Genomic DNA, 27,631 nt, shown 5'->3' with positions numbered 1-27,631 from the left:
TGCTCTTAGCCCAGAGGTGTTTTTACAGCTGTGCCACTCTCCTGCAGCTTAGGGAAACTGCAGCACACAGGGGAGCCCACATCTCCTCCAGCCCTCTTAGTGTGGTGTTCTTCAAGCCAGCAGTGCTCTTCTCACTCCTCAGTCCTTGTCTCACCACAGATGTTCACATGGAGTCCACCAGAGTCCTCATGCTGACCCATACATGAGGATTTAACTTGTACAGAGTTACTGTCAACATTCAGTGTACCATCAACTTTTTGTGTGGGGAGAAAAAAAGAAAAGATTTTTCAACTATCACAGAACCATTTGGATCTAAATGAATTTTCCACCAAGGACTTCTCTTGGGATGAGTCTGGTGAGAGGGTATATATTGAGGATGGAATTTTCTTCCCTGGCAGCAGCAGGAGTCATGAAGCCAACACTGAGTGTCATTGCTCTGAGGCAGAGGGCTGGGGGTTCTTTGCTGTGCAAGGCTTGCAGCAGTTACCACTCATTAACAAAGTCCATTGTGTTTGTCTGAGGTGTTTAGGATTTGAAAAGACAGCAAGGATGAGGCTGATGTGGCAGTGAGGAGATCAATGCTCTTATCTCAATGACCTTGAGGATCAAATGGTTCAGAGACTGAGGGCTTTCTTTGTGGACAAGGACTGAAGGAGCAAAACACCCAAGATGTGGCTGCATTATGAGTGTCTGATAAATAAGAGCCATGACTGATGTGTAATTAGCAGGAGAGACCAGAGCTGCCAAGGGTGCCCCAAGGAACTAGCGTTTGGAACAACAACAAAAATAAACCGAAGGAATGTTTGGGCAAAGGATTTGGGGAAAGAGGGGTTTCTTACTGGTGAGTGCTGCCAGGCTGTTACAGTCCTCTCCAGGGAATTCCTTGGGCTTGGCTGCAGACAGTGTCTATCAGGCTTGCAGAGACAGGACAGGAGGATGAGAACAAAGTCCTTGCCCTGTCATCTGCAAACATTCCCAGCACCACAACAGAGAGTGGATAAACATCCACCTGCCCTGTGCATCCTTGGTGTCATTTCTTGCCTGTGGGGTGGTTTGCAGAACAAAGGAATTGCACAATACAGGAAGGAAGTGGTGTGCCAGCCTCCCAAGCTCTCAGCACAGGACAACTGCAGATAAACATAAGGTAGAACCTTGGCTGAGCATAAATCACTGGGGAAAGGTTTTCTGATGGAAGACACAGGAGAAAGTACCTGCTTCTGAACCACCTGCTGTCATGGAGCACAGGTTCAGCCTGGCCACTTTTCTGCTCAGACCAAATTGAGGATCTAGGCTTTCGTAATAAATTCACAGAAGTTGAACAGGGAACTGCATTTGGTTTTGAGGAGCAAGCTGAGTACAAATAAGACTGAGAGGTAGAGGGAAGTTGGGAGGAAGGAGGGGCTGGGCAGAAAGGAGGCATGGCCAGACACTGGGAGAGGTGGACATAACACAGGCAGAAGGGTGGGTGGACAGGCAGAAGTCAGTCTGACAGAAGCAGTTCAGGCAGCAACCATAAACCTGCTGGAGAGGAGATGTCACATGTCATTGACTCGCTGGTGTTAATTGCTGCATCAGCATGTTCCAGCACAGTCTGCTAAAGCAATTGCTTGATCCCCTAAAGGGATGCACCAGTCTGGAGGAAGAAATGCAGGCTTGGGAGCAGGGCATGCCTCTCCTGTGCACTAATCTGCTCTGGGCACTGACTCACTCCATGGCCTTTGGCAACTTACTTCACCTCTGTGAAATGGGGATAATAACCCTTAATCACCACACATAGAGGGGGTTAAGAAAAATGATGGAGAGCTATAAAGCAGGAGGTGCTTTTTACAGAAATGCTGGAAAGGGTGCAGGTCTCCCCACAGGTTGTGTCCCCAGCCAGGAGGGGGTTGCCAGCACAGCCCTGAGCCACAGGTGCTGTCCCATGCAGGCAGACCCTTGCCAAGAGCTCTGGGGAGAGCCAAGAGCTCACCTGGACTGAAAAGGGCACAGGGGTTCATTTATTAAATGGTGTGTTTAGGATGGTAGATGTGACGTGAGGAAAAGACAGAAGAGGAAAAGCCACTCTCAAGCCAGAGCAGGAGGAATATCTGTTGGTGCATGTCCATTTTCCCAGCACTGCCCAGGGCTGGCTCTGAGGCATGAGGAGAGGGCAGCAGAACTGGGCTCACCCCACCCAGGTGCCCTACAAAGGCAGGCATGAGAGCTAGATACCTTTTCTTGGCAAAACAAGCTTTGAGACTGGTGGTGGGTCTGCTCACAGGGGTAGGCAGCAGGGGACAGTGACCCAAAGGCACCAGGATCTCCCAAACCTGCCTCTGTGAGCAGCTGGCATTGGGATGAGCCTCCTGGAGGAGCCATCCCAAGCAGGAGCCTCCAGCACTCACTCCTGAGAAGGCAGAGCTAGAGAGAACCTGCTTCCTTCAACCTCACATTGATTTACTGGGGCTAGCATTAGAAAAAGAAGATTGGATTTTTTACAGCAACACTGATGCCTGAGAGCCTGAAATCCATGGAAGCAATACTTGATGATTCCATTCATGCTGAGGATCTGCATTAGTCAAAGCACTCAGCAGCTGTGGCAGTTTCCTTTTGTCACACACCACTAAGCTGGGCTATTTTGCACTGTATTTTCAGAAAGCTTATTTTGAAATAAGAGGTCATGGGCAGCACAGTCAGATTTATTCAAATCCAGAGAGCTTCAGCCTCGGAAAAATATCCCAGATTGAACTCTCCACAATACATAAGGCTAAAGCAGCAATATCTTCCTCAAGGAAATATTTCTCTTCCAGTGGGGTAACACATTAGGTCTTCACAAGGCAAAGCATTTGTTTTTCTTTGCACAAAAGGCTGATGGCCCATCCCTCTGGCTACTGAAATCACCACAATGGTGAAGCCATCTGTGCTGCCCACCTGAGTGTCTCCCCGAACACAAGATGACTGCAGCACCCAGCCCTCCTCTGCTGGGCTTTTCTTTGGGATTCACCATCCCCAGGAACCTGTGCCAGACATTTGTGGGTGGTCCCATGGATTTTTTTTTTTTTTTGTATCAGGCCAAGTTTCATATGATGATGAGCACAGTATGGTAACCAGTCTCCTGAAGGGGATGACTGCTTCAAAAAATGAGAGAAGAAAGACTTTAGAAGCTCATTTCCCATCAGCAGCAAGAGTTGGGTGAGCCACATCCATGGGCTGGGGAGTGCTGGTCCTTAGTGCTCTGAAGAGCAGCAGAGGGGAAACCTTTCTGAGCCTGCACCAGGGAACAGCCTCTCTGACCATCCCAGAAGCTGCAGCACAGCTTTCCCCTGAGCAGCTGCATTTGTACCACTGGGACATGGGAAACAGCAAACAATCTTTGTGCAAATCTGCAGAACAGTTCTGGCCTGGAAGCTAAGGAAGGCTTGGGATGTATTGGCCATCATCACCAGACAGGTGCCCTGGTGCTGACAGCCAAGGGCAGTCAAGGAAAGTAAAATATAGAGCACATTAATCCTGTAGCACTGTAATCACCAGGGCAAGGCAGGGCCTTCTGGGGACACCCTGTCCCGGCATGACTCCCAACATAGCTGGGGTGGTGGTTTGCTTTAGCCAGGGTCAGGTTCTCTCCACCAGGTTCTTTTTTCACCTGTCCATGCATCCATCTGTCCATCCTTGCCATCCCACCATCCGACTGGTTGAACTGCCAAGGGTGCAGAGTGGGAGGCAGGATATTGTGTTAAGTCACTGGGAAAGCAAAAGGGTAAACACAGAACTGACTGATCTTTTTTTCCTGAAAAGTGCTGTGCCAAGATCATCATTTCAGAATCCCATGTTCAGTATTTTCTACCATATTATAAAATAGAAACACACACAGTTACTGCTACATTCCCTCCTTGTGTGAAGTTGTCTTTCAGTGGAGAAAGTAAAGCAGGAATACAGGGAATGCTGCTGCAACCTGCAAGTGCCAGAATTCCTGAGGAGACCATGCCAGAGGAGCAGGTGTACTACAGGGAGACCAAACCTGGTTCAGAGGGGCCACACTCAGACTGGAAACTGCCCACCAGGCCCACACCTGTCCAGGGATGCACTGCTTACAGGGATGCTGCTGTTCCAGGGCTACCTTCCTCCACACAGAGCTCTAGGGATAGGACAAGGAGCAATGGGGTTAAACTGAAAGAGGGGAAATTCAGGTAGATATAAGGAAAAAATTCTTCCCTGTGAGGGTGGCACAGGTTGCTCAGAGGAGCTGTGGCTGCCCCATCCCTAGAAGTGCCCAAGGCCAGGCTGGAGCAACCTGGGCTAGTGGAAGGTGTCCCTGCCCATGGCAGGGGTTGGAATGAGATGAGCTCTGAGGTCCTTTCCAGCCCAAACCATTCCATGAGTGTGTGAGGCTGCAGCACCAGGGCAGGTGCTCGTTGATATCCTCTGTTGATTGGGAGTTGCATCCTGGTTTGAGCTCTGCACTGTGGGGAAAGCAATGCAGAAACCTGGCCCTGCCTTGTGCCTCCCCACAAAGCCTCAGGCATGTGCTATGTTAGAAATAACTATTGATAATTATGTTTAAAACTTTCATCTCCTTCTTTACATCTTCCAGTGAACTTAATGATGGAAGCAGTTGCCAGATGTTAATTATTATCATTATCAGCTCCTAGCATTTACTGTACAAAGCAATGCTTTTCCTGGTCTCGGCACTCTGTGATTATAGAAAGGCAGGTTCATTAAAGCAGCCCACAAATGTTAGTGTTGTCATTATCCAATTAACGTTCCTCTCCACAGGATGAATATAAACCTGACAAAGACCTCTCTGAAGTGGATCTGAAGAACGCCATCCGTGTGCACCACGCCTTAGCCACAAAAGCCTCAGACTACAGCAAGAAGTCCAACGTGCTCAAGCTGAAGACAGCTGACTGGAGAGTCTTCCTCTTCCAGGCCCCGTGAGTGCAGCCCTCCCTGCAGAGCCTGGATGGGCACCTGACCTGCAGCCACTGCCAGGCTCCCTCTGCCCTGGCCAGATCACTGGGGGCACACCTGGGGGCAGGAAGGGGCTGAGGGTCATTTCTGCAGGGCTGTGCAAAGGATTTGGTCACAGGGCAGAGTTTCTTGGTAGCTTTGTGACTTGAGGTCCTTCCCAGCTGTCAGCAAGCTAAGCAGGATGGGCTGGGATGTGCAGGGCTGAGTGAAAGGGCTCCTCTTGCTGACTTCTATTGGTGTATTCTGGAAGGGAGGACATCTCTGTGCTGCAGGTGATGATTCCCCATGTCAGCTTTTGATGGGGAAACTGTCTAAACCTCCTTAAAGCAGTCTCCCCAGCCAGTGTTTTATCTTAGTCCCTTGCTGAGGAATGGTATAGTGTTAATAAGTGTCAAGTGTGATGAAGTCATCTTCTGTCTCGCCTTCTGCTGAGAGATATGATGTTGTTTGTGGGTTGGGCTGGGGTGCTAAGGTCAAGCTAAAGCCCAACACCTGAATTTGTGCAGCAAACACCTACTTGAAGGCTTGGGGGAGCAGTGTCTGGACAGATTTGATGAAGGACCCTGGGCAGTGTGTCATAAATGACATAAATGACATAAATGACATAAATGATGTCCTGCTGTGTGGAACCTCTGCTGTGTGGCTCTCACTCTCCTAAGAGCAGCACATCCTGGGCCTCTCCACAGCTCCTGAGGAATACAGCCAGAGCTGATGAGGAAGGCAGGAGTGCCCAGACAGCAGCCCTGAAATCATCAGGGCACTGTAGAGGAGCCAGTCAGTGTTTACCTCTGTTCACAGCCTGGCAAATAAGTGGCATCAGAGCAAGGCCACCAATGGCCTGAGCATGGTGGCTCTAGAGCTGTTGTCAGCTGTTCTGATCCTGATTCAGGAGCATTTACAGACTGCCTTTCTCTTCTCTCCTCCTCCTTAACAGAAGTAAGGAAGAAATGCTCTCCTGGATCCTGAGGATCAACCTTGTTGCTGCCATTTTCTCTGCTCCAGCCTTCCCAGCTGCAATCTGCTCCATGAAGAAGTTCTGCCGCCCGCTCCTGCCTTCATCCATGACCAAGCTGTGCCAGGTAAAGTGTAGAGAAAGGGTGGTGGAGGGGTGTCCAGTGCTCTGCAAGCCCTTCAGCTCAGGGTGAGCCCATCTGCAGTCCCCCTGTCCCTGCCTGATGGACACACTCAGGTGCTCAGTGCAGGAACAGGGGACTGGAGTGGGCAGATGTGGAAAATCCTGGCATCTGCCCAGTGCTTCTTTTGCCATGGCTATAAACAGCCCTGTGCACATACCTGCCTGTTGGTTCTGCCTTGTTTATTGCTCTTTGCCCATCACATCCCAGCACCTTCCTGCTGTCAGGGTGGAAACAGCAGAACAGCTCCAGAGTTGATGCCACAGAGCCCAGCAGCCCAGGTTTGGTTTATATCATGGCACCCTCATGTTTTTGGAGCTCAAAAACCACAGACAAAAGGGATGGCTGAGTTCCATTCAGTAGGGAAGGGAAACAAGGGAGCACAGTGCACCGGGCTCTGCTACCCAAGAGCTGCTGCCATCCAAAGAGCAGCTTTTGTTTCCCTGTCCAGGGAAGGCCAAACATGCCTTTGCACTTCCAAAAAATAGGGACACTCTGCCACTGCCCCCCAGCAAAGGGGAGGACAGCCTGAAAGGTCAAGGCAGGGACACAGCTCCTGTCTGCTGAGACAGATGTGGTCACTTTTGTCAGAGCCCAGATGGGGAGGGTGCTTCTATCTCCAAAAAGGGCAGAGTGAGCAGCTCTTGGGACAGTGCTGCTTCTGCCTGGCTGGTACAGGATGCATGTTACAGGAGCATTTTGTGCTTATGATGCCAGAGATGCCTCAGTGCCAAAGCAATCCTCTCTTGGCACTGGAGATACCTGAGTTTTGCTCCTACTCCAGTACCTGTGTTTGAGCTGCTCCTTATCAGATGCATTTACAAGTGCACCCCACACCTCTGGCTCCAGCACAGCAGCTGAGAGCTGGCAGAGGAGTTCCCCCAGCCACAGGCAGGAGGAGCACTTGGGTGCTGCACTCCACCTTTTAATACCTGACACGCTTCTCTCGGCAGGAGGAACAGCTGAGGTCTCATGAAAATAAAATGAAGCAGATTGCAGACGAATTAGCAGAGCATAAATTACATCCTGTAGAGAAGAGCCTCAAGTCAAAAGAGGCTGAGGAATACAGACTCAAAGAACATTACCTAATATTTGAGGTAAAGGAGCTTTCATCTTTTCTGTGATAAATGGTACCGTGGCTGATTGAGGAGAACAGAACTCCAGAGTGGGTGCTGGAGTCTGGGAGAGAGTGAAAGGGGAGAGAAGGACAAGGGCTCCCAAGCTGGATGAGTGTCTTGGGCAGCAACAAGCCTCAGTGTTTTGCACTGAAGCTGGAAAAAAAAAAAAATGAGCCATTTCTTTCCCTCTGTGATTTCTAACCAGAGGAGGGGAAAAATGACAAGAGAAAGAAAGTCTTCCTTTACTGTGCCAAATTTTGACATTTCCTCAGGTCCCAAGTAAGAGAGTGGTTCAGTTCTCAGTGTGACTCAGTCTTTTTCAGCACCATTATTAAAAAGCAAAGGGAATCCCTGGGACAACTAATCCTGTTTTGCTGCAACTGTTTTTGTAAATAAATCCAAACCCAGTGTTAGAGCTGATTAAGACCCTTTGAGGATGCATGTAAATAACTCTCTGTAAAGTCTCAGAAGCATTTAATTGTGGGAGAAATGGACATTTTGTTCCAGTGAGAGTTGAGTAGAAGGTTCCTGCCACATGGGTGTCAGCGGGAAGGGACTGCTGGAGGCCTCTAGTCTTGCTTCCAGCAGGAACTTGGATTATTCCCAGTCTTAGCCCAGACTGAGTGTACCATTTAGTGCCCCAAAAATCACTAAGGATGGAAATATCCCACCTCCCTCATGCCAGGGCTGCACCGTCCTTTTGTGTAACACCCAGCCTGATTCTCCAAAGCCACAGCTCCCAGCTGCTGGTTCCCTTGTCTTTGTACCAACCTTTCTTGCTGCTGCCTCCCTTTCTCCAGCATCTGGTTTTGGATGCCTGCAGAGAAGTTTCTGTCTGAGCTTTTCTCTGGACTGCCTTTTCAGTCTTCAAGGAGAAGCTGGCACTTCCAAGGCATAATTCATCTCATCTGTCTTATGAGATGTGCTCCAGAAATGCTTGTTTCTTTGTGCTGACAAAGAAGCCAGCACAGGCTGCCTGTGAGATGTTAAGAGAAAGGATGAGTATTACACAAGTCCTCAAAAAGATCCCATCTAGCATTGGAACAAAGGATGCAGGCAGAGAGGATGCCTCCCTTTATGCTATGCTCTGTGAGGAGCATTGGGGGCACAACTTAGCAGCAATAACTGAACCACTGGATGGAAACAATGACAAGCAGAGGTATTTTAACCAACTGAGGTGAGCTCCTAAATCAGGAAGCAGCAGGTCTGTTGGTCTCATTTTGCCCCCAGTATCCTCCTTATACAATCACAGTGTCAGCCAAGACCTGTGAAAGCAACTGGAGTGTCCTACACACACACACTCACACACACCTTTCTCCTCAGGGCTTCCAACAGTCAGCCTTTGCACAGAGCAGGCATTGTGCTGGGGTTCAGTCTGTGGGGAGGGATTAGGGGGATGCTGATGGTATAGGATGGGTTTTCTGCAGCAGCTGATGGAGTTGTTCCTGTGTGCTGCACACACCACGGCCTGTCCCTGTTCCCAGGCTCTCCTTTCCCTCTTTCCCTGCAGAAGAGCCGCTATGAAACCTACATCAACCTGCTGTGCATGAAGATAAAAGTGGGGACAGATGACCTGGAGAGGATTGAGACCAGCTTCTTCAAGGTGGAGGCCGAGGACATCGCTCTGCGGAAGACGCATTCCAGCCCTTCCTTGAGCCAAGGGCACCTGTCCATCAGCTGCAAGGCAGAAAAGGACATTTTAGAGCAGAACACTTAACAAGGAACACGTGCACAGGGGGATGAACCAGTGATTCTCTGCGCTCCTGGACTTAGATTGATGAGCACAATTTTACTTAGGAAATTATATGAGCAAAACTGTAGACGTATGACGTGGGGATTGCTCTAGTGAAAGAAATCAAAGAAGCTTTAGTTGACACTCTCTGACAATACTCTGGCATTTCAGCATCATCTCTTCTTCATTCCCAACTGCACCAGTGGCTTTTCCTTCCCTCCTGCTGCAGCCTGCACAACAAAGGGATATGCTGGATCTCCAAGGGCTGGGTTTCTCTGTCCTCCCCCAGCCCTGTCTCTCCTCCTTCCCTCCCCGGAGTCCCCAGCGGTTCATGGTCACAGTGCCTGGCAGAGCAGGAAACTGAGCTGAGACCACGTGTGTGGCACCAGCAGCGCTGCCAGAGAAGGGCACAGGCTGGCAGGGGCACGTTCCTGCCCAGGAGGGGCACAGTGTGACAGGACAGGTCGTGAGCTGGTCAGCGGCCGGGCGAGAGGCATCTCAGCACGGCAACGTGGGAGCGTCACCTGCCCACAGCAGGACAGGCCTGAAGGGCCCTCTGTCTCCTCATCCTTTTTATATATATATATATACACATATGAATATATATAAATAGATATATATATATAAGGAAACTTTAACGTGGGTTTTTAACCTCAGTGTGCAAGTGAAGGCAAGCTGCCTGAGGAAGACACCAGGGACGTGGAGGGTCTGACCAGCCCACCAGGATGTTCTGAAAAAATGGAGTAGCTGTATATCTTTTTTCTTTTTTCTTTTCCTCCTTTTTTTACTCGAATGGAAATCCCACCTGGCTTTGCTGTGGAACATCGCTCTCCCATTCCTGCTTATTCAGACAAACTGCCCAAGTGGCTGCTGGTTTGGCAAGCATGGGATCCACACCCTGGGTTTGAGGCACAGCTGGAGCTGTGTGCAAGCTCCAGCAGAACCTTTGTGTGCAGGAGTGATCCCACCTGCCCGTCCCTGCTGTATTCCTCCATCCTGTGATGCACATGCTGTACTCTTTTAAGTGGGAACTGTGTTTCTGTTCCTTTTTTGCTGTCTGTGGTCCAATGATTTACTGTTGTGCTGAAGTGATTCCTCTGCATTTCAATGCCACGACTGTCCTCCCACACTTTATTTATTTCACTGTTTTGTTAGATTCTTTATCTCAGATTGCTTTTCTTTCCCCTAGGTGTGTTCACAGTAATCAAGTTCCAGTTTTGAAGGATCTTGTAGCTGCTAATTACAGTCATTTATTGTTTATATTTTGCAGCACTTTTTAAACAAACAAAATAAGATTTATTTGGACCTTCAATGTTTGAGAGCCTATGGACTACTGTTTTCCATGATGGTTCATGACACTAAAAACCTCTTCCCAACTTTATCTCCTCTTCTTTTATCTCTGTTCCTTTGTACAGTTTGATAGTTTATTTGAAATGATGCACTAAGAATCATGTAAAAAAAGAATAACAATAAAACCGAACCTGTTGGTAAAGAGAATTGGTTTGAAGCATCGTTCCACCATGTGCTGGATTGATCCTGGATTTCACAGCACCAGAAGGCCAGGCTGAAGCAGAAAAGCCAGGATCCTATGGACAGACAACACCAAAAACATCAATCCCTTTCAATAAGCAGGTACCAGCCCACCCATCCTCTTGGGTGGTTCTGGAGCAGGTGTGGATAGATGGGCTGCTTTGGGAACACAATCAAGTAACTCTTCTGGTGCATCCCAGATGTGTCTGTCCACGTTCAGCCTGGAGATTCACGGGAGCAGAAAGGTACCAAGCCCTGCATTAGTGACTGGAGATGCTCTCACAGCAGTTCCCAGAGGAGTCTGTGCCTGTTTCTCCAAAGCATCATCGCTTTCGTGGCAGGTGTTGTACAGACATTCCTTGCACCAACCAAGATGTCACATGAAGTGTCTGGTGCTGAGACTCTCACAGTGGAAGTCCAGGGGAAAGCTGGGCCTTGTCTCCAAAATCTCAGGTAATATTTTGCACCTCAGTCTTCCATTTCTGAACATCCCTTCCAGTAGGCAGTGGCATCTCCAGTGTTTGAGCTGGCACCAAGAGCATCTCAGCCTCCTGGTTGAAGGTGCCAGTCTGCCATCCTCAGCTGGGAATAACTTGCAGAGGAAAGCAAGATCTTGCAAAGTCTCCTCTGGGCAGCAGGAGAGAGAGTCAGAACTGTGAGACCGAATGCCCAATGGATGTGGGAAGAAGTGGCAGCTGATATCAGACAACATTTGGCAAGACAGCTCAGAGCATTAAACTTGCTCTTTCTGAGTACCTGCAGTTTGCCTCGTGCACAAGTCCTGATCTAGGTGCACAAGTCCTGATCTAGGTGCACAGCCATGTGAAAATACCTACATGAGGGCAGAGCCAAAATGCCTTGTTTGACCAGTCCACAGCCTCAGCTTGTGACTTAGAAGAAAATGGTTTTTTTCATCCCTTTTCTCCCTCCCTGGAGGTCAAGGACTCAGCCACCCACCACTGAGACAGAAGAGCAGCACCTCAGAGGAGTTAGGCAGCCCCATCCTTTTCTCCCCCTAGAGTTGCTCAGAGGCACTTTCTGCACATCCCCAGCCCCTCCTGCAGGCACATGACTGCTTCAGGTCTCACACAGCCTCACCTGACAGTGCTGGTTCTGTCTGACCTCCCTGCCAGGCCACTTGTCCTGGACACAACCACATTCATTTTAGAGGGGCTTCTTTGTGGGGGAGACTTTGTGACCCCAAAGCCAGGATCCAGCACTCCTTTGCAGCTTGTGTCACCAATCTGTGCTAGCAGAGTAACTCCTTCCCCTCTGGGAAGGGCATTAAAGGCACCAAACGTGCAGAGTAGAGCTGTCAGGAGGCTGTGGTGGCTCCCCCACCTGTGAAAATTGCTGTAAAATATTTACGGCAAAACCCTAGGAGCACACACGGCTGGAAATGAGGAGTCTAAAAATAAACCAGCCAGGGAAAAAAGAGAGATACAGGCTTCCTTCAGAGGCAATTGGAAAGAAAATTGAAGTAGCGTAACTGCCTCTAAATATAGAACACAATTATGGGAATCAAGGGCCTCAAAAAAATCATCACAAAGTATCCTGAGGCTGCCATGGCTCAGAGCTAGTGGTGTCTCAGCAGATGCAGAACATCACAGAGCCCTGCAAAGCATGGAGCAGGGAAATATCCCCTTGTGCAGGGCAAACCCACAGCTCCTCTCCAAGAGACCCAGAGAGATTCCTGATGGGGATCAGCTGCACTGAGCACAGCCTGAGGTGTGGCCACATGGTTGTTCTGCATGCCAGGGGGATCCCAGAGCTTCTTGTAATGCAGGTGCTGCTGTGCCAGCCCTGGGGGGACTTCTCCATGAGTGGAGCTCACAGATCCCCAAGAGAGTCAGGCAGGGTGATGGGGATGCTTTGGGAAGCCAAAGGCACCTGATCTCTCTCTTCCATGTGTCTGCTTTCCCCAAGGATCAGCCTTGGTGAAGGGAGTCAGGTGTCCTCTGCCCATTCCTGTCCATCTCACCTTGCTCTGGGAGCCACTGGAGGAGCTGAGATGGATCAAAGGCCATGGGGACCTGGGGCATATCCCAAGAGTAACAGGAGAGAGGAGACCTACACTTCACCCTGCAAGATTTGGGGCTGCACAGAGTGGGGCACGATGTGTCCAAAGGCAAATGTCACCCAAATCAGGACTTGACCCTACCTTTACCCCAGGTCTACTTGTCTAACACCTCCTTTGCACATTGGGCCCTGTGGCAGGAGGGCAGGATCCTTCAGCATTTAACCTTCTGGGAAATCAATGTTGGGATGTCTTCATCCAGGGGGTGGAGTGCTGAGCCCTCTGGTCTGTCTGGAGGACATGCAATGAATGTTTGGGGTGGCCTGTGACCCAGCTGGGTCAGCTCCAGGGCCATGGGCATCCTGGGGGGGTTGGAGCAGAAGAAGCCCAGGCTGTGGGTGTGCTCAGCCTGGCCTCCAGCACAGGCAGCATTGTGAGGGCTGGGGAGTTCTCTCACAGCCCTGGGCATTCATAGAATCATAGAATGATTTGGGTTGGAAGGGACATTAAAAATAATCTAGTTCCAACCAGCTCAGTTAGTTCCAACCTATCCATTTCACTAGGGCTGACTCACTGTAAAATATCCCTCTCCTTAAAGTGAGTTCAGCTGGGACTTTTGGATACCTGTTCATGTCACTGAGCAGGAGCAGGGGAGTGAGTTCTGAGCTGGATGGAGCTGTGGGTGCCACCTCAGGGGCTGTGCTCCTGTGACCACACCACACTGTCAGTGAGCCCTGCCTGGGGATGGCCAGAGACAGATTTCCTGTGGGGGAGCTGAATGAGGGACCTGTTTTGTGGGTGGGTCAGTGCTGCCTGGCAGTGCTGGCAGGGCTGGACCTAACACATCTCCACTCTCCAGAAGTGCCTGAAATAGGTACCTGGTCATAGCACATGCTAAACACCCTGACCTCCCTTGACACAACTGGAAATGTCTGTGGTTCAAGTGAAGGGAAATCTCCTGATCTGCAGTTGGAGGAGGAATGGAATCCCCCAGAGATGTGTGGGTAGCATTCACTCACCTCAGTGAGCCTCCACTCCTGAGCCCTGCAGGGAAATGTCCATGCCAGGTAGAAAAACACCTACCTATGGGTCTTTATGGGCATAAAGATATTTACTGAACCAGAGCATCTCTCGTATGAGGGAAGGATGAGGGAGCTGGAACTGTCCAGCCTGGAGAGGAGAAGGCTCAGGGGGGCCTTATCCATGTGTATAAATACCCAGTGGATGGAGTGAAAAAGAGGGAGCAGGACTTTTCTCAGCAGTGTTCAGGACACTAGGCAATGGGCCTAAAATAGTAAATGAGGCAAAGGGCCCAAATTAAAAATTAGTAAATCCAGTCAATACAAGAAGACAAATTTTTGGTTTGAGAGGGACCAAACACTGGCAGATGTTACCAAAAGAAGTTGTGGTACTACCATCCCTGAAGATACTCAAACCCTGACTGGGCATAGGCCTGGGCAGCTGACTCTGGGTGAGCTGGTGGAGCAGGAAATGTGGAAGAAGTCTTTTTTATCCTCAACTAGTTTGTGATTCTGTGTATGGTGCCTGTCACAGCTCCCCATTTGCCCCAAAAAGGGCCTGAGATTAATGCAGCCCACAGATTGTTATTTCTTATTTTATTTATAATATAAAAAATGTTCAAGTGTTAAACAGTCAAGAGTTCTGACATTCAGACAATCCAGAGCAAACTTTGACAATCATCTTATGACAAATTAGCAGAGTTTTCTATCTGACCCCATCATGGGTGAGGAATAGAGGGTTTAGTTACTTTATTGCTAAAAGTTAAATGAAATAATACACTGTCAATTGTTGTATTATCTTCTCAGTCACAGCTTCACCATGCATCCAATCTACAGTATCTGAAATGCAAAGGACATGCAGAAGTAAAAATATAAAAAGAAAAAAGTCAGGCTACAATGTAAACAGGTTTGCTGCAGAGAACTGAGGAGAGGGGGCACTTCCACGGGGGATGCTCTGCCGCCTGGACACGCAGGACTGTCTCTTTGCGCCACAGAGCCGATGGCCAGAGCTGCTCCGAGCTTGGGGACGCGACGTCCGTCATCGATGGCAGGACGTGACGGTGACAACTGTCTTTACAAGGCGTGGCACGGCCGTACGGGAGAATCCGCTGGCTGGGCTGGCCCTGCCCGCCCCAGGCAGGGCTGCGAGCGCCGCCAAAGCGCTCGGGGTGCGGCTGGCCCTGGGGACAGCCCGTCCGGGGTGACACCCTGGGGGTGTCCCGAGCACCCCGGCCGGGGGTGTCACGCAGGACACCGCAGCTCCAGCAGCCCCACAGCCCGTGGCCAGCGCCACACGGCCGGGGGTGGCCCTGCGGCCCCGGGCACCGCGGCCGAGCGGAGCGCAGCACCCGGGCTCCAGGTACGTGACAGCTGTGACCCGCCCTGGTGACAGCGGTGTCGCCTGGCTTCACTACAAACCTGTGCCACCCCCACTCCAGACCCACCGGTGAGATGGCCAAAGGTTGAGAGCTATATTGTAAGGGCTGCTGCTGCTGCTGCGTGATTTCATTTTCTCTTCCTACCTGTGTGGCAAAAGAAACGTTATTTCTGCATTTCAGCACAGTGCTGTTGGGTTTCTTTTCCTCCCGATTTAAGCGAAAATACAAGTAGTTTACAGGGCAAGACAGATCCTCGTTAGACATGATAATGGAAATGCTCCCACTCATGTCCTTAATGTGTGTTTAAACAATACTTTAAAGAATAAGATCATTAATAGCAGGGTACGGGACAAAGTGGCAAGGCTGATTTCTTCCAACAGAAGAGCGCCCTTGTGACAGGTTTTCTCCCAAACAAAAATCTATGACTTTAAAAATGCTACTGAAACAGAATCCTCGGCATGAATCCCAGCACTAGCATACAGCAAAAGGCACCACGATAGTTTTGTTTTCTATTTTTAAGTAGTCAAAAATTGGCCCACTTTTTTTTTAACTTTATTGTTTGTTTCCTTTTCTTCTTCTTTTTTTTTTTTTTAACTTTTTTTTTTTTTTTTCTCGGAAGCTGTAAATCAAGACATTACATATAAATAGAGATTCCCTATAAAAAAGTCATTGTCGTTAGCTATTATAAGACAACTTCGCTAAAATGAAAATAAAACATTTTTATTCGTTATATTTTTTTTTTTGTTTGGTTTTTTTTTCCCCCCTCTTTTATATAAAATAAAAATATTTATTTTTTTTTTCCGGTTTTGTTTTTTTTTTTTTTTTTTCTTCCGTTTCGTTTCGCTCCGCGTGGTTTTGCCCGCCTCGCCTCGGCCTCCTCCGTGCGGGTGGCGGCGCGGGGGGCGCCTAGAGAGGGTCGGGGTCCGCTTTGGGCGCCGCGTGCCCCAGGCTGCCGCGGCCGCCCTCGCCGTGCGCGCCGTGCCCGCGGCACGAGTAGTGAGTCCGGCCGTCGCCCGGCCGGTGCGGCGGCGGCGACTCGCCGTGCGCCGCCTCATTGTTCTGAGTGCTAAGGAACGGGGTGCTCTCGGCCACCAGCTCCTCGTCAGACTCGCTGTAAGAGGCGCTGCTCAAGGAGAAGGAGTCCCGGACGGCTCTGGCTCTGTGAGGGATGTGCCCGTTCAGTTTGGATTTTTTCCACCGCCTGTTGCTGCTGGCTGTTTTCTTTGGCTGCTCTAGCGCTGTGACGTACTCCTGCGTCGTCTCGTACTCGTCGTCCTCTGTGATGCGGAAGGGGCTGGAGGGCAGGCTCCCCATGCTGTCGTTTAGGTAGGTCTTCCTTTGGTAGTAGCTGTCGTACCTCTGCGTGTCCTGGAAGGGGAGCTGGTAGCGCCGCAGGAGGGGCTGCTGCTCCTCCACGCGGAAGCTGATGGGGGCCGCCGGCGGCAGGGACACGGCGTGCGCCGAGTTCGGGGAGGTGATCTCGAAGGTGGGCACCTGCGTGGTCATCGAGTAGTGGAAGTCAACGGGCGACAGGCGTGCTGGTGTGGTCAGGGCCGACACGTACCTGGAAAAGAACAGCTCTGTTTGGACACCGAGCGACCCCGAAAAACACCAGCTTTGCTGAACACCCAACCCAGGGACCCGTGAGGCCTCCAGTGAACCTGCTCGTGGGGGATCTCCTGAGGAATCAGGTGGAGGGACCTTTCCCTGCTGTGCCAAGGAGGATGAGCTGCTGGCTTCAATGGGCAGCACGTGCTGAGCATCCCCTAAACTGCTTCTCCCAAGGAACTTGGTGCACAATTCCTGCTCTGCATTGCTGCAAGCCCTGCAGCATCTCCCAGCAGGCTGAGTCACGGCTTCACTGCCTCTCATCTGCCTGACAGCTGCTTTCTGTTCCCTCTGGAGCTGCCAGGCTTGTCTCTGAGGAAGGTTCCTGGGATTCCCTCTCCCTGCTCAGGCCGCAGATAGGGAAACCCTGGGCATTGCTTTCTCTGATTTAGTGCAAATTTTGTGTCTCAAAAAACCATCTACCACTTTCATCTACTCTAGTGACAACATCAGGTCTGGTCTAGCCCCTTTCCAAACAGCCCTTCCTTCAGCACCACCTCTTTCTAAGGAGCAGATCTTATTTACTCTTGGTATTTTCAGTGGTGTCTCCATGCAATCCCATTTGCCCAGACTCTGTCACTCGTCCAGGGCCTTTTTACCCTTGTGTTTTGTGATGTATGAGATCTCTATAGGAGCTGGGTCAGTCTGCCTGAATGGACCAGGGACAGGAAAGAGAGCAGGAGATGCTGCTCTGTCCCATGGACAAGTACCACTGCCTTGAAGGGTAACAGCCCAAGAAGGGCCATGTGGTCACCAAGAGTCACTCATGGCTACCTGTAAATGGCTGGATCAAGGGTGGAGATGTGCCTCTGCTCCATGAGGAGCCAGACTGGGAAGAGGACAACTGCTGGTGTCTCAGCTCTGCAGCTGTGTTCCTTGAAGGCAGGTCCTACCGAGTCCTGTCCCTGTGCCCACATGCAGCACCCTCTCACCTGGCCATCCAGGACTGTGCTGAGCACAGACACCTTTCCCCCAAAGGTCACACCCTGAAGGTCACACGCTGCTTGGCAGCCACCAAGGTGCCCAAGGTGTTCTCCCAACCAGTTTTCTCCACCCCTTGCTGACTGCAGCCAGGCACATTCTGCTCCTGTCATCCCTGTGCCCCAAACCCACATTGCCACCAGGGTGCAGAGCTGGCTGCTGCCCTGACCAGAGTGGCCTCCTGGGGGAATTGGCATCCTCTGGCAGCACCAGGACTGCAGTTTCCCCAGTTCCACCACGGCACCGCCGCTCCAGGGCTGGCAAAGGCAAACACTTTTGGGCTTGGCACAGAGGCGTGGCTTGTGGCGGCACCGAGAGCAGGGTCTGACCTCTCGCTGTGGGGCGAGTCCCGCAGGGAATCCACGGAGTCGCGGTACTGCGTGGTGGGCCTGCGCTGCTCCTCGATGCAGAAGGTGGCCCCGCGCCGAGCCCGCGCCTCCACGCACGCGGGGCTGTTGCACTTGCTGGTTCCCACCGAGGACAGCATGATCCCAGACTGCGAGTCTGAAGTCAGGCTCTCTGTTCGCTCCAGGCTCCAGGTGTGGCTTTCGTGTCTGTGGAGCAAAGCCCGTGTGGGCAGTGAGCAAGGAATCCCCACCCAGCTCTTCCCCAAGGACACAGGCACGGCCCATGCTGGGCTCTGCACCTCTGCTCTGGTGTCCCCCTCCTCTCTCTCCCTCATTAAGATACATCAGGGATGTTCAGATTCCCAATTCTTTGATTTGCCTTTCTTTGGCTCCTTCTTGGAGATGCCATTAGAGGACAAAGAAAGCAAACCAGTGCAATAGCAGGTGTTTATCCCACCACGGAATAAATGGCTGGGAGCAGGATGGGACAGCCTCTGGAGGGAGGCCAGGGCAATTCTGCTTTGTGCTTGCAAAGTGTTCTGGGTGTGGAACAACACATTGGCTATGCCAAGGCAAGTCAGCCAAGTTCCTTCAAATGTGTCACCTGCGCTGCCAAGTGACAGCCCCTTTGGAATCGCTACCAGAGAGGAGCCAGGAGAAGCCACTCAAAATTAGCAGAGTGAAGTCTACCAAAGATTTTGGCAGCAAAACCCTTTCAGGGTGCTAGACAAAGACCATGTGCTGAGCAGCTGGAGCCCCACCAGCCCCAGTCTCGGTGCAAGGAGGACATCCCACAAGGACTCACCAGGGATGCACAGGGCCACCTGCACACTGGGGCCCCACCAGTGCCACAGCCACCACACTGACCCCCACCATTGCAGAAATCCATGAGAGCAACCCTCTGAACTCCCAGACTGCACCAGATGGAGCTGTGTGGGTGGAGGATTTTGGGTGGGAGTTTACAGAGGAGAGCAGCCCTCATTAAGATTTCCAAGAACTTGTTAATTATTGATGGCTCCAGGCACATGCTCATTTATAACTTCAAACAGCGTCCTCATTAGAGGCGCTGATGGAGTAAAATGGAGCCTGATTATGCCAGTAGTTTGCCTCTGGCATGACTTCAAGAAGCACCTGCTTACTGCACTTGACTCAGAGAAATGAGGTGGCAGGTAGCCAGGACCAGAGGCTACCTAAGGTAGGTTCCTCCCTACAGCTGCCATGAGCTAATGCTGCCCTCCAGACACATCTTTGTGTCTTCAGAAGGTGCCCAGGGTTGGCCCAGACCTTTGAAGAGAGCATGGAAGGCCAGGAAGGTGCAGCTCTGCAGGCACAGGAGCCACTGTGCACCTGGCTCAAGCTTGCACACACCTAGCCAGAGCTGGGCTGAAGAGTATGAATGCAAAAAAACCTGGGAAATGTATCCTCTAGCTCATGAGGAGTGGGATTTCCCTAGAAAAAGGAGTCATTCCCAGCCCAACAAGTCATTCCTGGCTCCCTCTCTACTTGCTGGAGGTATAGCCAGAGGAATCTGGGGAGGAATTCACCTGAAAATCCAATTTCAACATCTGAAGTTGATCTTGTCCATTGTAACTCAGAGTACTTGCTCAACCCTGAGGAATGCCTGGACACTAAGGAAACCTGCCTGGAGCCATCTGTGAACTTCAGCTGAAAACCAGCTGCATTCCTGGATGAATGGAGACAGCCCATCAGGCTAATGAAGGACATGAGGAAGTCAGGTACCAAAGATAAGTGATTTCCAAGGAAAACCCCTGTCACTGGAAGAAGCACAAGAGCTGTCTAAGAGGAGGAACTGGAACTCAAAACTTTCTTTAGAGCATTTGAAAGACTTTTCTGGACATCATAAAAATAGGGAGGTCCATGTGCAATTTAAATGTTCTCGAAAACCTTGAGAAGATTCAGTTTCCAAGCCATGGTGTTCTTCCCCCAATGGTTATTTTGAAATGGGAACAGAAAGTGTGTCTCATCCTTTGTCACAAAGCATTATTGGTACTTTCCTGCTAGACCAAGTTTCCCAGAAAGCTTTAGAATGACTTCCAGTGAAAGAGGAGCCACCACCTGAGGCTGAGGTTGATAAATTTCACAGGAACATTTTCCTTCTGATCAAAACCTGTGAGTGACTTCCGAGTCAGACCTTGACTCTGAGGAACCAGTCAAAACATTTGGGGATATTTTGTGTACCTTGTCTCCCACAAGGCAAATACATTCTAAATATGAAACACACAACGTGTGTGTGCTTAATGAATTATTTCAGATGTCCACTGTGGCTGCAAACAAAACCTTTCCTACACACATCCTCCCATCTGGGTCTGTGTACAGCATGGAAGCACAGGTTCATTTCCTCTTGTTTTCCAGCTGTGTCAGTGCTGCAGGATCCTGCTGGCACCTCCCTGCAGGTCAAGAACACACTTTTCCACACCTCTCACTAGCCAGCTGTGCCTGCAAAGTCCTGCAGTGTAGGCATGGCCCGTATGCCAGAGCCAAACATCAAGTGACAGCAGAAAGGGAGGTGAAAGGAAAATCCTAGAATCTCACAGCATCCTACAGCAAATAGCAGGAGAAAGGTCCAGAGAAAATGGTATACATCACCTCTGGCTGGATGTTGGAGTGGCTGTGGAGCAGTGGTGAGATGGGGAGCAGGAGTGACTTCCCGAAAAGGTTGTCTCTGTTTCCCTTCGGATCACGTGCTCGGTGGCAGAAACATTCTTAGAAATATACTGCAAGATAGGAAGAACCACACAGATCAGCCACCAGTCTGTGAATGCTGCCAAAGAAAAAATTAGCCTGATTATTTCTGGTGAAATCAGGTGAGGACTGAGTGAGCCCAGAAGCTCCCCACCCCATGGGAAGGGACAGGGAGGGTGGAGGCTTTTCTCTGCCCCTTCACAGGGATTGCAGAAGAGTTTGGAGAGCCAAGGGATTCCCCAGAGGACAGTGGTACCATATGTAGCTGCTGAGCAGAGACACATCTCTGCCCACAGCTGGTTACACCTGACCAAGTACCAGCAAAAAGAGAAATCTGTCAGAGATGTGGGTCCTACAGAAACACCAGATGTGATCCAAATATTCATGCTGAGATATTTCTTTCATCTGACAACCAGCCCTGCTTCTCATAGGGGCACTAAGTTCCCTGAGAGAATCAGTACTATCGGGCTGGGGGCTGTGCTTCTTAGAATTCCCTTTCCCCCTTCCTTCATGGCTGGGATCCAGCCTAGTTAAATTTTAATATCCTAAGGTTGACCCAACAGAGCTTTCAGCTGATTTACTGGACTCATTTCTAACAGTATTTTTTTTGGCTCTGCCTCCCTCTCCCTTTTTCTGACTCTTTTCAAGGCCTTGGTCCACAAAGGCACTTAAGCCCTTTGATGGCCCTATTGAGTTCATGGGGTTTGATGGGAATCTTGTGCCACTGAAGTCATGAGAGTGGCAGAACTTCCCTCTGGATACTGTCCTAAAGACACTTAGATTGTTCTCATTGGTGTGTCAGTGACATCCCACCAGGACTTGCCACCTGGCCCAGGAGAGAAGCCCAGGCATGGGCAGGTGGGCTGATGGACAGCTGAGCACATCACCATGACGTGCTTCACCACGGTGGCTCCGGCCATTGCTGCTCTGATCCCATCTGTCATCCTGCAAAGTGGGACTTGACAGCATAGATAATAAACAGGAAACATTGGGAACATCTCTCCTAGTGGAAATCAGGGTCACACTTGATTAATCAAAACAAATTTACTATCTCAAATGCCTGAATCTCATCCTGCACTTCAAAGTAAAATCACATTTCCCTTCAGATGTTGGTTTTGGAGATGTTTCCATGCAGAATCTTTCTTTTTGCTCAAGTTTGTTTGTGCTTTACTCCTCACGCACAAGCACACAGGTGTGTAAGGATACACATCCACGTCAAACCCCTGGCAGAAAACAGCCCCTCAGCAGCATGCAGGGAGATGAGGCAAAGGCTCTTACATCAGCCATCTGGATTTCCTCAGGATCCAAACGTGGATGGCTTGGCCCGTTCGCAAGGCTCCGGTTCTGATGAGCAGGACACATGTTCTGCCGCAAGTGGTTGTGCATCTGTTTTCTTTGTTTCCTTTAGAACAGAAAAAATCTGTTAGGAACACTTCTGTCTGCCCCCAGAGATTAAAGAGAAGGCAAGTCTTGGACATGTGAATGTTCCAGTGGTGTTTGCAGAAAGTTGCAAACAACACAAAATGAGGCATTAGACACTTAACGCCTCCTACTGCTTTTCCAAACAAAAGGTCAACTTTTCTCCTCATGGACAATTTGGGAAACTGGGTCCAGGGTCCCCTTTCCTAGACAAGGCCCATCACAATGTAGCAGAGCCAGCTGGCAGTGGAGGAGAAAAGTGGGGAGAAGAAAAAGGGGAAGGGAGTCCTGACTTGGCCGTGGTGACAAAGCCCTTGACCTGTCCTGCATGAAGGACCAAGGGGCAAAGCCATGGTGGGACATGTGCTCCACAAGACCCACTGAGTCTCAGAGGCACCCTCCACTGAGGTGCAGGCTGAGTAGGGAGAAAAGTGCTGTCCAGGCAGGGAAGGTTGACCATAAAAGAGGTTCCCAAGTCTCCTGTTCCATTAGGATTGCTCTGAAAGTGCCTGCAATGTGCATAGCTGAGCCCACAGCTCCTGCACAACAGCCCAGTGTGCTTCTGCTGGCAAAGCTGAGCTGCTGCCTTGGGGGCCAGCTTTTCCCTGTAACACAGCATCACCTGGCTGGGCAAAATGATGCTGTTCCAGGGGACGAGCAAATGGTGCCAGGAAAACATTCTATTCAGACACAGACTGGTATACAGCTTCACTGGCCTCCTGCAGGAGATCTTCCTGGGAGTACTACAGCACATCATCTCCCAAAAACAGCATTTGGGTGAAAAGCATGGAAGTGTGGAACGTGAACACTGCCACTCCCTAACCTGTGGCCAGTTGTTGCCTGTCAGCCCCCCATACTCACTTGGTTTTACAGTAAGCTACCACACAGACGATGCCCACCACGAGCAAGGCAACACAGATTCCCGTGATGGTTAAAACCCTCTTCTGGTAGAGCTCCTCTGCTTCTGCAAATGGAGAGAAAGGAACCAGTTACTGCTGGGCTCCAGCAGCAGGGCTGTGTCTGGCTGCACAGGAGCCAGCACTGCATGGGGGTGAGACAGAGGACAGGGCTCGGGCAGACCTACAATGCACTGCCTGCCTGAAGGCTGCCCCACACTGAGCCCAGCTTCCCAACCTTCCTCACCCCTCAAATGACTCTTTCTGTCTCCCTGCGCCTTTGCCCTCTCTCCCTCGGTGGCTCACCCCTTCTGCACTCACCCTTCTTTTCCCACAGTGACTAATAAAAAGCCCCACAACTCTCCTCTCCCTTCCAGCAGATGCTCCCTTTCTGGTGCCTAGATTACCTAGCACTGGAGCATCCCTCTCTGCCAGAGAACACACGCCCTGCATCCCTGATCCCAGGCTCTGCTCTGCCCCCTGCATCCCTGATCCCAGGCTCTGCTCTGCCCGGCTCAGGATGCCTCTGGCAGCACCTGCATGTCCTGGAGCAGGGTGGTGTGGGAGAACCCCCCAGCAACAAGCCCCAAAGCATGTAGGTGCTGAAAGGGACATCCTGGAACAGTCAAAAAGCAGCATGAGGATGGAGAAGTGATAGTGTGTCAGGCAAAGAAAAGGGAGTGGAGTGACTGAAGTACAGGAACCAGCTATGGATTTTTCATGAAACCCTGGGATTCATGCCATTGCACCAGGTAGCTCAGAGGCACACACCAAATGCAAGCAGCTTGCTGCTGCCTCTCTCAAATACCACCAAGTGTCACAGGCTGCCTTTCAAACCAGAAGAGCCAGTCATTTGCATCAAAACCCAGACCATGCTGGAAGTGAGGTGATTGATTCCCATCAATCAAAGCTCCCAGGAAATGCCTGGGTCTTGTCTGCACTGCACCTAGGCAGCAACAGCATGGCAAGGACACCTCTTCCTCTGGGGCTACACCAGAGCTGATGTGACATCCAGCAACCTCCACCAAGAGGCAATTTGGTTCTCCAGCTGGATGACTGAGAGAATTCACTGCAGAGCTGCATGAGTGTTTCAGTTCAGCAGCTATGAACAAAGTGCTCATGCCCCCACACTATGTGTTAGTATTAAAGTTATAGGGGTTTGTGCCTCCTTTAATATTCATTGAATTTATTTTTCCATCTAGATTAGGCAATAAAAGTCATGCCATGCTCAGTGTGCTTCAGCACACCACTCAAAATACCTTGAACAGACCATGTGACACCTCCTGTGCCATCAAACACTCAAACACAAAACCAGAAGGGAAAGAGGTCAGGTCCCAGAAACCCCTAGGACTAGACTTTAGCAAAAAAAAAGTGAGTGGGAAGCAATGAAATATTCCAGACAACTGGAACAGACAACAATTTCAGCTTGCCACTCTAAGTTGAAAAACGCATTTTTGGAGAAATTAAAAAAAAAAAGGTGCTAGGAAAACTGGATGTCTCTTTCTAAACTCTCAAAAATGGAATGGAGAAAGGTTTGGTAAACAAGGGCTGGCAAGAAAGACAACCCTGGCATGAAGATGCAAAATACAATAAACAAAGCCTTCTTGTGTTTTTTGGGGTTTTTTCCCTGCAAGGAACCAGGTGGAGCTGGAATGGGAGCAGAGCCCACTCTGGAGTGAAACTCCTTCAGTGACATGTTTCTTTCATATGGGTGTCTTATTCCAGGCATCAGCAACCATGGCAGACAGGTTTTCTTGCTCTTGCACATCTCTGGGACCTGGATTACAGATGTACAGCTCTCCTTCAGACAGGAGTTTCAGAGATTTTATACTAATTAGGAAAAAACAGCTGGGATAACATCCTGGTTATGGATGGCACTGGGCAAGAATTTTGCTGCTACCCAGCAAAAACTACTTTAACAACAACAAAAAGAAAAAGCTAGGAGGTCCAGTTTTCAGCATGGACTCATCCATCAATCCTATTTTTCCAAAAATTTTTCAATAGCAATGCTTTTTGCTACAAAAGACTTTTCTTCCCTAAGCAGAAATAATTCCCTTTGAATGAGGAGGAAGAAAGAGCAAAGGCATTAAAACTAGGCAGGAGATGGGGGGAGGTGTTTGCTTTTTGTTGTTTGTTTGGGGTTTTTTTTGTGTGTCTTTGGCTGGGTTTTTTACCCAGGACAAAATTCTTTGGCCAAGGCTCAAATGCCAGCCTTTGTTCTGGTGACCATGTCAGTATGGAACCCTGACTGATATGTCTGACTGTCCTGAACCTCCACCTGAACTGCATGGGGATGTTTCAGTTCATCAGAAATGCAGATTTGGCCTCTCTGTCTCGAGCTGACAGCTCTGCTACACGGAGCAGTGAAGTGTGAGGCCGTGCATCACTGCTGCAAACTAAAAATTGAATGATCTGCTGGTAGCAATTTAGCTTGGCTCCCACCATCTCGTTAAAGCTGATGCTCAGTAACATCTTCACGTTGCACAAAACCATCTCAACAACAACAACAACAACAACAACAACAAAAAGGAAATAAGAGAGTGCACGCTGCAATCTGCATTTGAACAGGTAAATCCCAGAGCAGGTCTGGTCCATTTGTGTCTCTACACTCTACAAACACCAAATCCTCATCAGCAGCATCACTTTTACAGCAGCAAACACTATGAACAAACCATGTGGTGCCACACAGAGCCACAGTCCAGCCATGGTGTCACAACAACACATGACAGGGACAGACAAATGACAGAGGAGAGACACTGCAGACTGGGAACAGGATGTGTGCTGTGATGACATTGAGAATGGATGAGGAAAAGGACAAAAGGTCAACAAAAAAGGGATGTCAAAAATCCTCAATTTTAAAGTTTGCTCAAGTGTATTTGCATTAGCAGCACTGCTTTCTCTGAAGCACCCTATTAAAATTAAAATGAATTTTATAAATAAACACATCTATTAAAATGCACATCTTTTCTGCATCAGGGGGATGCACACCAGTCCTGGGGATCAGGTATGCAAAAACTAGAGGAGATACATTTCTGCAGCTTCAGTTAGTGAATGCCCCTCCACCTCAGGGACCTCAGGAGACAATTTAGGATCCACAACTGAAAGACTGGTGTCCCCATACCTCCAGCAAAGGGAATTGAAGCATCTTCATGTGAAGATCTGCTCTGGTTGACACTGCCAGACCAATGCTTTTAAATTAAGTGGTCAGCCATAGAATCATCACAGAATCCTTGAATGGTTTGGGGTGGAAGGGACCTTAAAGCTCATCTTTCCATCCCCCCTGCCATGGGCAGGGGCACCTCCCACTATCCCAGGTTTCCCAATCTCTCTGCTCCCTCCTGACCAGCCCTCCCTGCTCTTGGCTTGTGCACTCCATGGAAAACTGGCCTCCAGGATTTGATTTCCCAAGCTTATTTAAGGGATAACTTGATTTATATCTAAAACCAGACTGAGGAGAATGGAAAGAAAATAATATAATTATGAGTAACTGGGCAGGAGCAGGTAAATGCCCAAAGGGGATATTTTATATTTAACTTACTGCAGTGTTTTCCCAAGCTTGCCACTGGGGTGCTCAGCATTACACCCTCCACTATTATGGGTAACCACTGACTGCCCTGGGATAGTTTTCTAGACTAACTTGTCTCGTGCCATCTTCCTTGGAACCATTTCATCCTCCTCAAGAACAAAAATGAGCTGCTAAATTTTGGGAGGAGGAATGGCAAAGCTCATCCTGACCCTTTGCAGGATCTGCTGGAGGTGAGAGTGCCTGGGATGGCAATTTCTGCAACAGCCCTGATATTTCTAGAACTTGTCTTCCCATTCCTGGAATGCCTGCCCATTCCCAAGCAGTGCCTGCTGGCCACCTTTTGGATGGACACAGGACTCCAGGTTTTCAGTTAAATACCCAAAAGCATGTTGAATGGAGATGTATGGCAATTGTAACATCCCAGTCATGCCACACACACCACACTGCTGCTTGGAACAAAGAAAAAAGTGCTGCTAAAAATACACGTGCATTTTTCTAGGTTTACAATTTGTGATTTGCTTTGTTTTGGTTGTTGCTTTGTTTTTAGTTTAGTTTAGTTTTGTTTTTTCAATCCAAACATCTATCTTGGTGCCAGGGAAGAGAACAGAACAGCTGATTTTTTAATCATCCCATTAAAGCCATAAATATAATGTTGGAAGCTCTTAATGGCTTCTGATTAATAAATGAATGGTTGTTCCATACCCTTTAATTCAAATCCAAGATGCTCTGCCAATGCAGAAAGAAGACAAGGAAGAGAAAGAGAAAAAGAAAAACAGGTCTGTCAGAGAACTCTAAAATACAAACACACACACTGTGCAGTTACAGCAGGTTAGCTTTTGGTAGGCTCAGCAGCACTCACACAGAGACACTGTATGCTTCAGAGCATTTCAAACCCCCACCACAGCTCACATGTTATGCAAAGAAAGACCCAAACAAATTGCAGTGGAAGTTAATTATGAATTCTTTCAGTTAATTATGAATTCTTTTGAGATGAGCCATGTTTGTTAGTACCTGATATGGAATTCACTGTTTAGGCAGGGGGAAAAAAAAAAAAAAAAAAAAGAAAAAAAGAAATAGGAAAGGTACACTTGTTCTGTAACAACTCCTGACAGGTCAAAACACATAGAGACTGCATGAGCCTGGTAAAAACCATTCATCCTCCTTGCACAGGGCACATCTGCCCTGGCTGGTGCCCACGCCCTGGTGTGCCTGGGGCTGTGCTCCAGAGGAGTGCTGGGCACAGGGCACAGGGCACAGGGCTCCTGCTGGGCCTGGG

At 49.6% G+C, this 27,631-nt stretch overlaps 2 protein-coding genes across 5 annotated transcripts in view; one reads left to right on the top strand and one right to left on the bottom strand.

Moving 5' to 3' along the window:
• The window catches only part of PSD2 (pleckstrin and Sec7 domain containing 2), a 34,041-nt gene extending 23,624 nt beyond the window's left edge, over positions 1 to 10,417 (top strand). The window contains exons 11-14 of the mRNA XM_056502699.1: positions 4,753 to 4,910; positions 5,882 to 6,026; positions 7,034 to 7,177; positions 8,709 to 10,417. Coding sequence (XP_056358674.1) covers positions 4,753 to 4,910; positions 5,882 to 6,026; positions 7,034 to 7,177; positions 8,709 to 8,915 — 654 coding nt within the window. The 3' untranslated portion in view covers positions 8,916 to 10,417. The remainder of the gene's footprint in view (positions 1 to 4,752; positions 4,911 to 5,881; positions 6,027 to 7,033; positions 7,178 to 8,708) is intronic.
• Positions 10,418 to 15,662: 5,245 nt separating this feature from the next.
• The window catches only part of NRG2 (neuregulin 2), an 81,107-nt gene continuing 69,138 nt past the window's right edge, over positions 15,663 to 27,631 (bottom strand). For all 4 annotated transcript variants that reach the window (XM_056502499.1, XM_056502500.1, XM_056502501.1 and 1 more), the window contains 5 exons: positions 22,795 to 22,897; positions 21,793 to 21,916; positions 20,419 to 20,546; positions 17,794 to 18,018; positions 15,663 to 16,439 (listed from right to left, as the gene is read on the bottom strand). In XM_056502499.1, coding sequence (XP_056358474.1) covers positions 15,782 to 16,439; positions 17,794 to 18,018; positions 20,419 to 20,546; positions 21,793 to 21,916; positions 22,795 to 22,897 — 1,238 coding nt within the window. In that variant the 3' untranslated portion in view covers positions 15,663 to 15,781. The remainder of the gene's footprint in view (positions 16,440 to 17,793; positions 18,019 to 20,418; positions 20,547 to 21,792; positions 21,917 to 22,794; positions 22,898 to 27,631) is intronic.

Source organism: Oenanthe melanoleuca, chromosome 13 (assembly GCF_029582105.1).
Source record: "Oenanthe melanoleuca isolate GR-GAL-2019-014 chromosome 13, OMel1.0, whole genome shotgun sequence".
NCBI classification, from domain to species: domain Eukaryota; kingdom Metazoa; phylum Chordata; class Aves; order Passeriformes; family Muscicapidae; genus Oenanthe; species Oenanthe melanoleuca.
The sequence above is the reverse complement of the archived record's forward strand: the minus strand, read 5'-3'. Positions and strand labels throughout refer to the sequence as shown.